The following is a 14,150-nucleotide window of genomic DNA, read 5'->3' on the forward strand; positions in this document are numbered from 1 at the left end:
AAGGAGCCAATGTGGAGGCGGCACGGGTGCCTCCCGTTCATCAGCGCGTGAGGAGACAACGGCGGCGCGAGGGGCGGGGGCGGGACAGAGCCCTCTCAGCCAATCGGACGTCTCAGGGCTGCCACCGAAAGGACGTGATTGGAAGAGCGGGTAGGCGGGGCGGAACCCGGAAGTGGCGGCGGAGAGCGGTAATGGGCCCGGTGGGGCGGGCGGTGCCGGTGGGGCTGGGCCCCGGTGGGGCGGGTGGCGGTGCCGCCGCCGCCGGTGTTGCTGTGGGTCCGGGAGGTTCCTCTGTCCTAGAGGAATGCGCCACCAGCGCCTCCCACCTGCCTGCTTGTACCCACGGAGGCGCGGGCTAGTGCACGGTTCCAGCCCTACGTGCGATCGGTTTGAGTAGTAAATGTGAAAATTGGCAATTTCTGAATGGGCTCCTCATTCTGTGTTCCCACAGGATTTCTCCATGCTGCTTAGGAGCAAGTGAGTTGAATGCTGTGCCCTTTACTGCACCCCCCAAGTCACCAGCCCATGTGGAATAGCACCCAGAAAACATCCATCTTTGCTGTTTAGTATAAATCGAGTTATTTCCAGGTGCAAAGTACGCTTTTTTGATTATTTGTGTGGTGTGTGATACATACTCATTTAAAATGGAATTGGAACTCGGGATTATTAGCCAAGGTGATGCAAAACCAAGTTGCCTTGTGTGGTGGAAGGTCTTTGCCCTGTTCTGCAGATAGTACTTGATGAAAATATTGGTAGTTAGCTTTGCCAGGCTACGGCTGGGATAAATAACAGCCTAGGTTGGGATGCACCTGCAGGATGGTGGGGCACTTAAATAACCCCACAGCAAAAAAAAAAAAAAAAAAAAAAGGCAAAAAAAAATAGACACACAAAAAAGAACATTTGGGGATGAGTGGGTAAAAGGTTCCCTGTCAGGACTGGAGGTGGACTCTGAGATCCTGCTCAGGATGGGAGGTGCAAAGGTCGTGCTGATGTTGGAGCACATGGCCTGCAGTCCTTGCTGGTTGCTGCAGCAGCTCTGGCACTTCAGCACGTGGCCAGGAAGCTGAGGGATGCCCAGCGCCAAAAATAGAGAAGTTTGTCAAGGTAGAAAAGAACTTAGCTTCCTGTGGAGAGAAAAAAACCTCATGGAACAATACATGGGCTTGTTTGAAGAAAGGTCTGGTCTGTTTTAGGCTCTGCTCTCTAGTATAAGCCCATAGAGCCATTCTAGAGACTGACTATTATAAATTAAATCCCTAATTATGCTGTAGTATACCAGGAAACTGATTTGCCTGTGTATCTGGTGGTTTTTCACTTTTCCTGGGGAGGTGAAAATGAGCATTGTGTAGCAGCTTAGACATTTTTCAGAGTATTACCCTCTCTCCAACACAAGTATGTTAGAAAAGTCCTTGGGTTTGTTTGTATTAGGACATTCTTCTAGAGCCCAGCAGGTGAAGTCTTCAGTCTTAAAATCCATACAACACTCTTGCATTTATCTATTGAAACAGGACGACCCCCATGGCATGGAGGAATGATGAGGAGGACTCCATCTTCTCAGAAGGCTGATTAATTACTTTATTATACTATATTACTCTATATTATATTATACTGTGTTACATTACATCTAAACTGAATCTGCCAAGCACTCAACCCTGCTCACACTGCACAGAATCTCGTGACTGTCAGCCAGCAGTCCCGACACACACACACACACACACACACACACACACACTTGGGCTTGATAGGCCAAGGAAACAAAACACCATCACTTTGGGTAAACAATCTCCATATTTCATTCTACTTTGGCACAAACACAGGCACAGCAAATGGTAAGAATTGCTTTTCATTTCTCTGAGGTTCAGAGAATGTGAAACCCAATAAATATTCTCGGGAAGAACTGTGCCTTGCTTTTCTCTGTGAAGAGCAATGTGGCTACATTTATCCACAGCACTTTTGCATGTTTAATGGGGAGTCTGGTGTGGCATTGCACAGCACAGGTACTGGAGTGTGTGGTGTGCAGGATCTGTTTGTTCTGAGACCCTGTGGGAATCACAGCAGTGAAATCCTGAAGGGCCCAATGCTGTTGGATTTCTCACATGTTTTATTCTTTACACGAGGCCTGCCTGCACCTCATTTTCCAGCTGTGCTCGTGGGCAGAGTAATCTTGGAAGGCAGTAATCTTGGAATCTCTGCTGGTCACAGTGACCCCGAGATACATTAGAAAGTCTCTTTTCAGCCTGGTGGTCAAAGAAGGAGTCAGAGCTCTTCATTTCTCAGTCTCAAGGTTGTTTATTGTTTCTTATCTATAACATTCTCTCTCCTGTCCTGCCGAGGTCCGCTCAGCAAGACAGACAGAGGCACTCTGCCTGCCCCCGGGGCAGTGTTTTGTCTTTATACTAAAAACTAAGTGTACAATGTTTACCATGACTTTCCAATACCTATCACCTATGTTAGACAGTGAGCTTCTACTCTAAACCACTCTGTAAGTGCCAACATCACAGCAGAAGATGGAGGCCAAGAAGAAGAAGGAGAAAGGCTGGACACACCCAGATTCCTCCATCTTGCCCCCTGAACTCCCATTCTAAAAAGCCCAAAAGTCTATTTTTCACCCTGTGATAAATTCACTATCATTCTACTTAAACTTTCATGGCTTGTACTTCTTCATTATAAAGGTTGCTAATTGTTTTTTCCAAGGGCTAATTGTTTTTGCTAAATCAAAGGCACAGGGGTCTTGGGCTCTGTGCCAAGGTCTCTGAGTGCCCTGGTCAGGGGCTTGAGTCCTCCAGGGCAGCCAGAGGAATTTCCTGCATTCTGACACAGTAATTCCTCCCTTTGATGTTTCCCAGGTCATTCAGAGCTCGTTCTGATGTCAGCAGAAGGCTCCACCATCACGGTTCGCCTGGTGCGCTCCTTCCAGCACCGCAATTTCCGGCCCCTGGTGTTCCACGGGGTCCCCTTGGAGCAGACAGTGCGGGAATTCATGGCCTTCGTGCGCCAGGGTAAGCCCTGCCTGCCTCCTCTGGCTCCTTCACTCCCAAGTGCTGCTGTCTCTCCACCTTCTTGTGGAGCAAATGGATGGGAATGACTCTGATGGAGACTCCAAATTCGTGTTTGCATCCCCCGTGTGCTTTCCTGCCTTAGGTGAAAGGTCTGGAGTTAATGAGAGCTTCCATGGTTGGTGTGCCATGCTTGAGTTTGGCTGGGCTTCTCCCCCATGCCCAAATCCCCACTGTAGGAGCCTTGGGGGGTGGGACAGACAGAGATGAGAGATCTCTGCAGCCAGGTCATGGAACTTGGGGTTTATTGCAAAGGGCCTGTGTGCAGGGCCCTGCTGGGAGCTGCCAGCCAGAGCTGGAGCAGGCACAAGAGAAGAGAGGGGTAGAGAGGATGAGAGAGAGAGGATGAGAGGGTAAAAGGGAAAGAGAGCGAGGTTCCCGTTACAATACAATAAATCTTCTTCTGTGTTGAATATTCTAATTCTCACTAACCAATCTAGTACGATATACAAATCCTATAGCATTTACATTCAGACTATAAGAATCATTACATCACCATACTGTGTTACATTTTAAACCCTAAAAACTCCTCTTTGGACCCCATCTGCTAATCTAGGAGGGTCTGCTCTGACCCTTGGACCTGTCTGCAAGCAGAGGGTGTTGTTTCATCAAAAGGAGATTGATTACCTTCAGTGTGCCCACACCATTGTTTTCCAGTCATTCAGTAACTAAGGGATCTCAAAGCTTGCTTTCATTTCAATCTCACTTATAGTTTCTATATTCTCAAAATCTTTTGCCAGGCAATCATATTTACAAGGCTTTCCTGTTTCATCTTCCCCAACACCCACGTTTAGTCTAAAAGAAACAAGGGCATTGCTGCATTTGGCTCAGTGCCTCAGGCTCATTGAGGGGTGCTGTCAGGCAAATATTCAGCAATTAATAGGAATAAATTAATAGAATTTAGAAAGTCTTTGATCCTAACTACGCAAATATGTGGAATGTGGGAATGCAAGTCTGTTTGCTATTTGTGAGAAAAGAGAATCTTGAAAATTTGTTTTTGACACTGTGTGGTCTCACAATGCATGTTTGTTTCTGAGTTTCTGTCTCCATCCTGAGCTTTCTGGTGCAGATTTACTCATCTGTGGGCTTTCTCTTTTATAAGCCTGGTTGAAAGTGACAGTGAATCTAAAAGTTAAGTACTGCAGACCAGCACACACAGTGACTTGATCATTAGGGTGTTACCCTTAATCCTGCAGGTGTATTTCCACACACCTCAATGGAGACATTCAAAGGGTACAAAATAACATAATTTGTTTGTTTTGGTTTGTTTTGGTTTTTTTTTTTTTTTTCTTCATGAAGTCAGCTTAAACAAGTCTTGAACTGTTATATTAGGTAACATTTGAGCAACTCCTAGGACATTGCCCTGGGACTCACGGGTGTCTTGTGTTTGGCAATTTCCATACTTCTAGACAGTGATAGGCATGGCAAGGTCTTAGGATGCTGTTGGAACACTGCAAGCACTTTCAGAACATATGGCACAGCTGTTGTTGTGAACAAGAAAATAAAAAACAATGCTAGGAAACTTGCTTTTGATGTGTGCAATATTGCAACTCGCTGTTATTTGAGACAAAGCCAATGCTTTAAACAAGACTTAGAACCCTGTTCCACAGGGGTGCGAAAGCCCTGCTCCTTCCTTTACAGTAATCTGTTTTGAAGAGGCAGTTTAAGATAAATGGTTAAACTGCTGAAGAAATGCCTTCATCCACCTTGCTGCTGGGCACCCCGCTGGTGGCTGGGCCTTCTGAGTCCTGGTTAAGTCACAGAGAGCACTAGCACCAGAGAAGGTGTCAATGTTCCTGCAGTTTCCTATGGGCTGTGTCCTGCAAGCAGCTAAAGAGTTAATTTTCTACAGTTTGGCTTCCTTTTGGTGCCGTGTTTACCTGAGGATTCAGTTCTGGGTGACAGTTGTCAGCTGTTTGTATAAGGTAAAGAGAGATGCTGGGCAAACCATTGAGAGGATGTTCCTGGCAGATTTCTGAAGGATCAGACTCCTGTGATCACACCCTAATTGCACTGACTCACTGTCCTCGTGGGGTGTTTTGTTCAGAGGAGACTTCATGCTCAAATGAACTTACTCCCATATGGAGTCACTATAGAATCTGGGCCAAAGGCTGTGTTTTAGCATTTGATGATCAAACAGCTCTCCTATGTTGCAGATTTGTTTTGACTTAAAGGCTGCCCAGGGGATGCATACATTGCACAATAATGGAAAATGAAGGATTGGAAATAATTAAGAAAGAGAACTTTGTTTTAACTTTGTGCTTTTATTTTAATAGATGTGTCTTCAAGATCAGGACTTCCTCCTCCTTTTAAAAATTACAAGTATGGTAGGTGGTTTTTATTTTTCTTGTTGTAATTGCCATCAAATGACCACATGATATTTTACACCAGCATTTCTACAACTTAAAAGATAATTGCTGTACAATACTAATGTTGGTGCCTGTGCCTGCTTACATTTGCAGCAACTCTTGTAGCTGGAGTTATCCCGCAGAACTTGACCATTATTGTGAAAATCTGTTTTAATCTTTGAATTAGGCTGCATGGTTTACATTATTTGCTATTGGGAACTGATGGGTTTTGATATTAATTTTTTATTACTTTTTTAAAGTGCCTTTTAACTCTGTCTTTACCCTAATGAGCAGCTTGTGGTCTCAAAACACTTTGAAACTGTAGTTCTCTGTCTGCTTATGTACTTCAGTATCTATTTACTGATGGTGAAGCAGAAGCTGAAGGCAAAAAGTAGAAAATGCTTGAGTCTTATATACTTAAATAGTTTACACAATATGAGAGAAACAGGGGAACTTTGCTCCAAGTAGATATGAAAGCTCTTAAAGACAAGCTGGTGGTATGAAATAGCATGATGTGAAATTTAAGCTGACTTTATCAAAGCTATATTTATATTTCCTTTTTGTGCAGATTGTTGTGAACATGTACAATTCATCTGCTTGGGATAGAGAAAACTTTTTAGAGAGACTGAATTACTTCCTTTTTTGGAGTTTGTAAACTTGGGTGTCAGTCACATTTCTTCTCCTAAACTTGGCAATTCTCAAAGTTCCCATGGAGTTTTCCTGCAAATGATCCTCTGTGTCCCATGTTCTTGCAGTTGACAAACTCCTTCCTCTATGGTCATTCAAAGAACTGAGTGAAAAAATCTACTTAATACATGTGAACATAAACTCTATTTGCCTATTAAAAAAACCCAAAAACCAAAGGATTTCATTTTGTGCTCTTGCTGATGGTGAAACAGAGAGTGCAAATTGAAGCTAGAAAAAGAGTTAGGGATTAAGATTGATTATACAATCAGTGGCAGGGATTTGAATGTTTTTATTATTTTTAATGTGTTACTTAAGGTCATAACATCTGGAAGTGCAAGTTTGAATTTGGAGGTGCCCTTCACCCCATTTGTGGCTTTGGCTGTTTGAGGGGTTCCTGTCTAGAACTGCTGCTCTCAGTTGTATCCCTCGTGCTGCCTATCCCAGCTGCTTCTTTCATCACTTGGAGATCAGTTTAGCTTTTCCCAAGACATATCTGGTGGCTGAGGGCCTGATTGTGCCCTGTAGGACTGAGCATAACTTTAAAACCTGTTGCACCAGTTACTGGGAGCCTACTCTTACTGTGATGGTGCTAACTGCAGGAAAATTTTCACACAGGAAAATCAAAGCCAGGTTCCTCACCTTCCCCTCAGGCTGTGAATCATCCAGGTTCATGTTTTTGGCATCTCTACTGCTATCTCTACAGTGGTCTGCTGTCTTTCCTGTGTTTTTGTGAGGAAAGGGCAGTGAGACTTCTGCAGTAAAAGCCAGACTTTTCCTCCTGTTTTGTTTGGCAGTGCCAGAAATCTCAGTTGGATGTGGTTGTCTCTCACTGTGCCTGTTTCAGCTTCCTTCCCTCCAGAATTCAGCACCACTTTGTTTTAACATTATATATAATGCCATCACATTTTTGCTCTTGGATCAGTGCTCCAATTCACATCTCAAAGCTTCTGACTTCCATTTTCTCTTCATTTCTTTGTATGGATTATTCTGGCTCTTGGTCTAGAACTTTTTCTGAGTCAGTCTTATCTTAGCACCTTGTCACCTTTTCATACCACAGTACCTTTTCACTGATGCTGGCAGTCTGGGTGCCAGCTTGTTCCATAAGCTGCTTCTCAGTTTTATTTCTTTCATCCATGAATGCAGAGCAGTATGGCAGGTAGTTCATAAAATCACTTAGAAAGTGGTATCTTATCAATTGCCATGATAGACCTATCATCAGAAAAGGCAAGATAAAAACTTGGCAGTTTTCAAGTCCCTGCCACTGATTGAGAGGGGATGAAATAGCGAAGGCCAGTCAGAGGATTTAGCCTGTGGGAAGAGATTATAGTTTAATCTCTGTAAGAGAGTTAAAGAAGCCATTTAATAGCTCAGATGAGCCCATGGTAAACTGCTGGGTGCCTGTGGTGGAGTTCTGAGCCAGTAGAAGTGAGACAATGCTTCAGGGCATGACTGGACAAGGACTAGAGAAAAGGGAATGTACCAAAGTAGACAGAGGAGCTTAAAACTAACAGGCACAGGCTGGGTTTATTTGCTGTAGTAGAAGGGTTTCATGATTGCAATCTATTTTTTCTGTGATTGCTTGGTCTTTTTGTAATGTTTCTATGCAAGATGGGTCCTGGTAATTGCAATTTAATGTCTGTCTTGCTTCTAATACCACAGTTATTACAACATGCCAAGGCTGCCTTCTCAGTGACCAAACAGTGAGAATACAGAGTACTTCTTACCTTGTGTAATGTTTTAGATAGAGTTCAAAATGGGCCAGAATGTAATGGAAGCAAACTTCTGAGTGGGAATGTGATCTCTGTTATTCTGAACATCTGAATACTTGCTCTGGTAATTTGAAAGTTGGTTTGGCCAATAGTTAATTTTGCTGCATCCTTCTCTTACCAGACTATTGCAACATGTAATGTTCATTCAATGCACAAAACTAAATTAGAACAGAAAATGAGCAGACAAGCAGAACTGGTTTTTCTTCTTTGCTGGGAAGGTATTGATGTGTTACTCCAGATTTGTTCAAACACAGTCTTCAATTTTTTTTTATTAGTGTTGCATGGCTTTAAGCTGTTCCCTCTGGATCTTTGCACTCATCCAGTTGCTTTAGTGACTGTGTTATTTTCCCCTGTGTTTCCCTTCTGTTAACAAAACCCTGCCCATGTTGCCAGGAGAAAGTGGCACTTTTAAAAAAATTTCTAAAAGCACTACACTACACAAACGTAAAATAAAAATTATTGAAGAGGATGTAGTGTAAAAGAGAAGAGGCTGTAGATGTTAATGTAAAATGAACTTGCTTAATGAAATTTCTGCTGTCGATGGTGGGTGTTGTATACATGAGAAGGAAAATTTCAAAGGATGATCTGAAGTGATCTGGTTACTGTGTCTTAATTACTTGCTGCCTATCAACTTAGCTGTAGCAGTTGACAGTGCATAAATGCTGTTGGTCCTGCCCCAATTGCATGTGTAAAACCTATTAAGTTAATACACCCTAAGTGGCATTTAAGTTGATGTGTTTTGACTGGCAATTGAGATGGTCATTAGTTGGTTATTGTAATTCAGTCAGCAGACAGAAACCCAGTCGGATGTGGTACCTTAATGCTGCATTGACTGCTTTAAGGCTGTGGCCACAGAACTGTGAGATTAAGATGTTTTCTCCTCTTTCAGGTTGAATACACAAAATTGTAAATAACAAAAGATTGTGAAGCTTCCCCCTTTGTTTGTTTGTCTTTCCCGAGTACAACTTTCTGTGTTGTGTGCTTATTAAGCCTTATTTTAGGAAAACACTGTTTTTTCTTTCAGATACCATGAAGATTATTCACCAAGCACACAAATCTAAGGTAAGATTATTAGCTGTGTTCTTCCCCTTTTGCATGCTTTGATGCAGGCAGATCTCTGCACTGTCAAACAAGACTGAAGCAGAGGAAATTCTTCTTATTTTTGTATTCTGGTTCTCTGATTTATAGACTGGTGAGCTTGTAGTGAGTTTGGAAGATGATGACAAACTGATTTTGAAGGAAGACAGCACGCTGAAAGCAGCTGGAGTAGGTAGGAGTGCATTTGTATTGACTGAAGATGCTGTTCCTTGTGGTAGCATTAAACTGATAGCTGGCTGATTATGTTTGGACAGGCTGCTGAAAAGTAAATGCTATTTCTGATGCTCTTTACACGACTTGATAATTATTCAGGGAAGCATTATTCAAATCATTGGTCTGAGGGCAGCAGGTATCTGCACTCCAAATGTTCAGAATGCAAATTGTGATTTTTAGAGGGTATGCTTATAATTCTGCTGAGAGTAATTTTAAATGATTGACAGATAGGTTATTAGTACCGTGCCTGCTTGGTCTTATCAGTAACATTTAAACTGATGTTTTGGTTAGAAATGTAAGTAGTGGAACCAGCATGGAATAATGAAATAAGATTAGATTTGTTTAATGTGCAGCATACAGTGTCTGATAGCCAGATTGCTCGGGAAAGCTGGAGCAGTATCATTTAGAGAATGTGCTGAACATAGCAAAGAGTTGAAACTTGACCTGATTTCTCACATTTTGACAAGAGACGACATATAGGGCATGTCTTTTGGTAATAATGTAAAGAAATGTCTGTCATGATAAAATTGATGGTCCCTGGATGTCCTTTGGGCTTCTCATAAAAGTGGCTGAGTGACTTTGTGGCAGCAGGGTACTTAGGGGATGTGGTTGCATTCCACCTTGATATGGACATTTGCTCATTTGAATCTGATTTGCCTGGCTGGAAAGCTTTAACTGCCTGAGCTCTAAGTGCAGGGGCTTCACAGAGGAGGCTCCCTCCTGCTCCTGCTGCTCACTGATTGCTCCCCAGCTACTGAATGGGATTTCTTTCTCCTAGGTTACTTGGCTCTCCTGTTCCTGTGATTTATTTTCTGGTTTTAAGTGACTTGGGATGTCTCTTCAGTGTTTTTCTCTGGTTCCAATATACCTTTCCTAAAGGTCTTTGAGTGTTCCTGTAATATGAATCATCGCTTTTACTACACACTAGGTCTTTTTGTCTGCAGGAAGGGAAAAAAAAAAAAAAAAGAAAAAAGAGGATTACTGGCACCCAGGCCTTGCAGATTTGTAATTTAGTTAGCAAAAGATTCATTTAATCATGATCTTTATCTGTGTGAGGCATAAGAGACAGTGCAGTTCAGGAGAGGGACTGATGACAGTGCCAAATGTTGAATTAGAAATAACAAAGCTGTCTTCTTTCAAAAAGGTATGGATGGGTATTTGTATATATTATCTGCCTTTGAAACTGGGTTTGTAGCTACAGAAGTGAAACAGTTGGATGTGATCTCGAAAAAAGGTGTCAAAAACATCAGACTAAATGTTACACTGAAAGGAAATAGGAATGCAGAAGCCTGTTCTGTGTCTCTGTACAAAGGGAGGGGTGGTTCATTTAGGGCAGAAAATAATTTAAAGCTTTTTTTGTTTATTTTTTTCTGAATAACAGCAGTTATTAGTCATTAGTATATAGAGGATATTTGTGATAGAAGAGGGAAACCCATTCTTTGGAAAATGCAATGTGCCATTATGCCATTTTGAATTTGGAGATGTTCCACTGTATCTTGACGTGAAGATTAGCTAAGTTAGGAGTGAGGTTTTTGTAGTAAAATCTTCAAGATTTTTCTCCTTCAACAAGAGGTAGAAAAGAGTAAGCCAAGGAAGTGATATCATGTATCATGTACCACTGGTCCTCATTTTGTACAAAACAATAAATTTTATACGTTTTTCTTTAAATCAGTGAGAAGATTTGAAATCTCCTATTAAGATATGATTTTTTTCAACATCTAGTCTGGCCAAGGTGTACTAGAATAAAACAATCAGAATCACCATTAGAAAATCTGGGAAATTCTGATACATGCAGAACAGTTTTCCTAAGCTGCAGTTGATTGCCCTTGGCACTTTACAGGGTTGGGCTAGAGAGTTATAAATTATGAGGACATTAGATAAGTATCCTCAGGAAAGCCTCTGTAGTAGTGATTATTATTACAGTTATTATCCAGTCAGCAAAGTTAATGCTTGCAGTTTTTTTTAAAGCAGGGTGTATGTAATAAAGTGTTCAGTATTCATTACAAATAATCTTATCTGTTTTCTAGTTGAGATTCTAAAATCCCTTCTTCTACTCTTTTTTGTTTCTTTTGTTTTTTTTTACAAGACAGGCAGGCTTCATTAACTTGAGGTTTAATTTAAAAAACGAATGTGGAATTTATTGGCTCAGCACCTTAAAGAATTTCATGTTTAATAATTGTGAAGGCATTCCATCAGATTTGTCTCTGTTCTGAATTAGTAATGTTGCTGACTTACTGTTTTAGAAGAGGAAGTCCTTGACCTACTGGGTTGAAAGAATTGTGACTGTTCTGAACCTTTGTGGGTCCTCTAGCTCTGCCATATCCCCTGTGAATAATTAGAGGTATTTGAAGGTATTGCTGGAGAAGTCAATTTGTGTCTTTCACTTTGCATATTGTCGAAGCCTCATGAATTAATCATCAGCAGGGCAAAAAATTCACTTCTTCAGACACATATTTTGATGGGTCATGAGGGAGAATGTAAAGTGATCTGTAAAATATTCTACTGATCCTCTAAGTATTAAATTATTATACCTACAGGCTAATTTAATGGGAAAAAGAAGTTTCTTTCTCCCTTTCCTAACAGAAAAATGCACAAAAAAGAATGTATCACGCTTCATTACTTTCCTAGCATTTGAAAGTGTTAGAAATGCCATCACCTAATTTGCTGAATGCTTTAACAAACAATTCTGAAGACTGTGTTAAACAAATCTTGAGGGGTCTTGTGTACGTATTTCCTTCTATACATTCATGTTCTTGGTGGTTTTGTTTGTTTGGGGTGTTTTTTTAATGAGATTTAACAATCTCTTTAGTACTAGCAACATTTTTCAAAAATATTATGAGGAAGAAAAAAAAGTGGGTGGTGATTTCTCATTGTCTTTGACCATAAAGTTGCTAATTGTCTTCTAAAATTCTAAATAGCTGGCTGTTGGTGGTTCATTTACTGGTGTGCTAAATATTTAATTTTTTATTTCTTCTAGCAAATGAGACAGAATTAGCATTCTTCTGTGAGGAAGATTACAGAAACTACAGAGCTAATCCTGTTTCGGCCTGGTGAAGATCCCAAGAGATTATTTTGTTTTCCCATACCTGTTGTAAATTTTCCTTATTCTGCTTAATGAGATTTTTCTTAAAGATCAATAAATCCTAGAGGATTTCTTTGCAAACAGTGCAATTCCTTTCCTATAGAAATTAATTTCTGTCAATATGCTAAGACTGAGAGAGGAAAAACTGGGGGACGTAAATGACTTTTTTCTTCCTCCCTTTTCTTTTTGCTGTGCTTGGCTCTTGAGCCTCAGGCAGTGCCATCCCTGACCCGTGACACAGGTTCTTGGTGTGATCCCTCAGCACACAGTAACTGCATATGGAGGTTATAGAATGCACAGGAGGATCCCATCACAGTACTAAATTCTACTGAAAATGAAGTGAAACCTCCTTCAAATGAAATGAAATGTTTTATGACCGAATCACTGGGTATTTTAAAAAACTTGAGAAGAGAATCTCTCTGTTTTAAGTCACAGCTTTACTTCTCTCATTTAATGTTTGGTCTCTTTTGTTTAAATAGTGCAGACTGGCCAGTGTTTCATGCTTTTCAGGGGTGAATGCTCTCCATTATCCTCTCTTCCAGCCCTCTTTAGCATGCTGAAAGGGACAAATGTCTGTTGGGAGGCTTTTGTGTCCACAGACCAGCTCGCCTGTTTCTAGCTTCACTTCATGGAGCCACCTTCACATGGGGGTAGCAGCTTGAGTTCTGCCAGGACATCACTGTGCCTAAGTAGGGATTGGGCATTTTTCCAAGTGGAGTGAAAGCTCATGGGTTCTGTTTTAATAATAAAACCTGAATGATTGCATTTTTTGCAAGGAGAGGCCCAGCCTGTGAGCTGTGTGTCTTCAAGGCTGGAATTGATTCCTTTATGCTTTCCCTGAGCCAAATACTCTGTTACTATGTGTTTGTTCTTGGTAATGCTGGCCTTTCCTACTACATGGACCAAATTAAGAATAATAGAAAATAATCATGCATCCAATAAGGGAGATATCACTTATGAAATGCTTTTCAGGGGGTACCTACATGGGACACTGTGCCCTTAAGCCTCCCCTCACTGAAAGAGGGGTGATGCTGGCTCTCTGCCTTAGCAGGATTTTTGGGCTCTGCTGAATTGAATGAGACCTCACATGCAATTGCTTTAGACCTACACATCTATGCTGAGCTCTGGGTGAGGGCTGACAATGCTATAGCCATGAGAACTTCCTGGAGGGGTAACCCTGCCATTTCCTAGAGCTTTGATTATTGTTTTTATTGACATGTGTGGTTTCCAAAGTATCTAAGTAGAATTTCCTTTTGTTTAGATGTAGGGCCAAAGAACCCTCTGTGTCTTGTTCCCACCTCATTTTCTTCATCCTTACTGACAACTCCTTACTGTTTTGCTCATCAACAGCTTTGCTTCAGAGTTTTATTCTCTAGTGAAAGACCTCTACCACTTTCTCAACTGTGATTAAATTATTGTATCTTTATCTTGTAAGAATTCCCGTGTCACTGAAGTCACATATGTTCTCCAGGGATGTAGATGCAGATGTTGCAAAAGCAGGGGAAAAAGCCAAGGAGGAAGACACAACTTGGAGGGGAAGATATGAGGGACATGGCGTGGATACTTAAAAAAAAAAAAAAAAAAGAATAAAAAAATCATTCGCAAAGTGCGAGCCATCAAAAGGCATGGCATGTCATCAAGGGCCGGGACAAGCACCAAAGATTCCTCTCTTGGTGCCCATTGAAATCGCAAGATTCCGTTTCCCTTCCCGAAAGGAAATTTCATTTCCTTTCGGGAGGGGAAACGGAATCTTGCGAATCCCAAAAGAAAGGCTTCCAAACGCTCTGGAAAGGAGATAGGATCAAATGAAATGCAATTGAAAAAAAGCCCAAAAAAAGCAGAAAATCGGGAGTTTTAGTGTCCTCAAGAAATGGTCTGTGAGGAAAGGAGCTGCATT

General features: G+C 41.4%; 1 protein-coding gene across 2 annotated transcripts; it reads left to right on the forward strand.

The window, feature by feature from the left end:
- Window positions 1-119: 119 nt before the first annotated feature.
- On the forward strand, window positions 120-12,334 carry C7H2orf76 (chromosome 7 C2orf76 homolog). 2 transcript variants are annotated; one of them, XM_054636409.2, is made up of 7 exons: window positions 120-188; window positions 452-477; window positions 2,847-2,999; window positions 5,333-5,383; window positions 8,885-8,922; window positions 9,049-9,130; window positions 12,149-12,334. In XM_054636409.2, the coding sequence occupies exons 3-7, from the start codon at window positions 2,867-2,869 to the stop codon at window positions 12,223-12,225; spliced, it is 381 nt and encodes a 126-aa protein (XP_054492384.1). In that variant the 5' UTR covers window positions 120-188; window positions 452-477; window positions 2,847-2,866; the 3' UTR covers window positions 12,226-12,334. The 2 variants fall into 2 exon arrangements, with proteins under 2 accessions (XP_054492384.1, XP_077037808.1); XM_077181693.1 differs by lacking the exons at window positions 120-188; window positions 452-477 and adding an exon at window positions 7,982-8,078 and having other exon boundaries at window positions 2,858-2,999.
- Window positions 12,335-14,150: the final 1,816 nt, after the last annotated feature.

The sequence above is a fragment of the Agelaius phoeniceus genome, chromosome 7, assembly GCF_051311805.1.
Source record: "Agelaius phoeniceus isolate bAgePho1 chromosome 7, bAgePho1.hap1, whole genome shotgun sequence".
Taxonomy (NCBI): Eukaryota; Metazoa; Chordata; class Aves; order Passeriformes; family Icteridae; genus Agelaius; species Agelaius phoeniceus.

Coding starts and splice junctions, on each gene's coding strand:
- C7H2orf76 (XM_054636409.2), top strand. CDS start 2,867: ATGTCAGCAGAAGGCTCCACCATCACGGTTCGCCTGGTGCGCTCCTTC. Junction 3,000..5,332: donor CATGGCCTTCGTGCGCCAGG/GTAAGCCCTGCC, acceptor TTATTTTAATAG/ATGTGTCTTCAAGATCAGGA. Junction 9,131..12,148: donor GCTGAAAGCAGCTGGAGTAG/GTAGGAGTGCAT, acceptor TATTTCTTCTAG/CAAATGAGACAGAATTAGCA.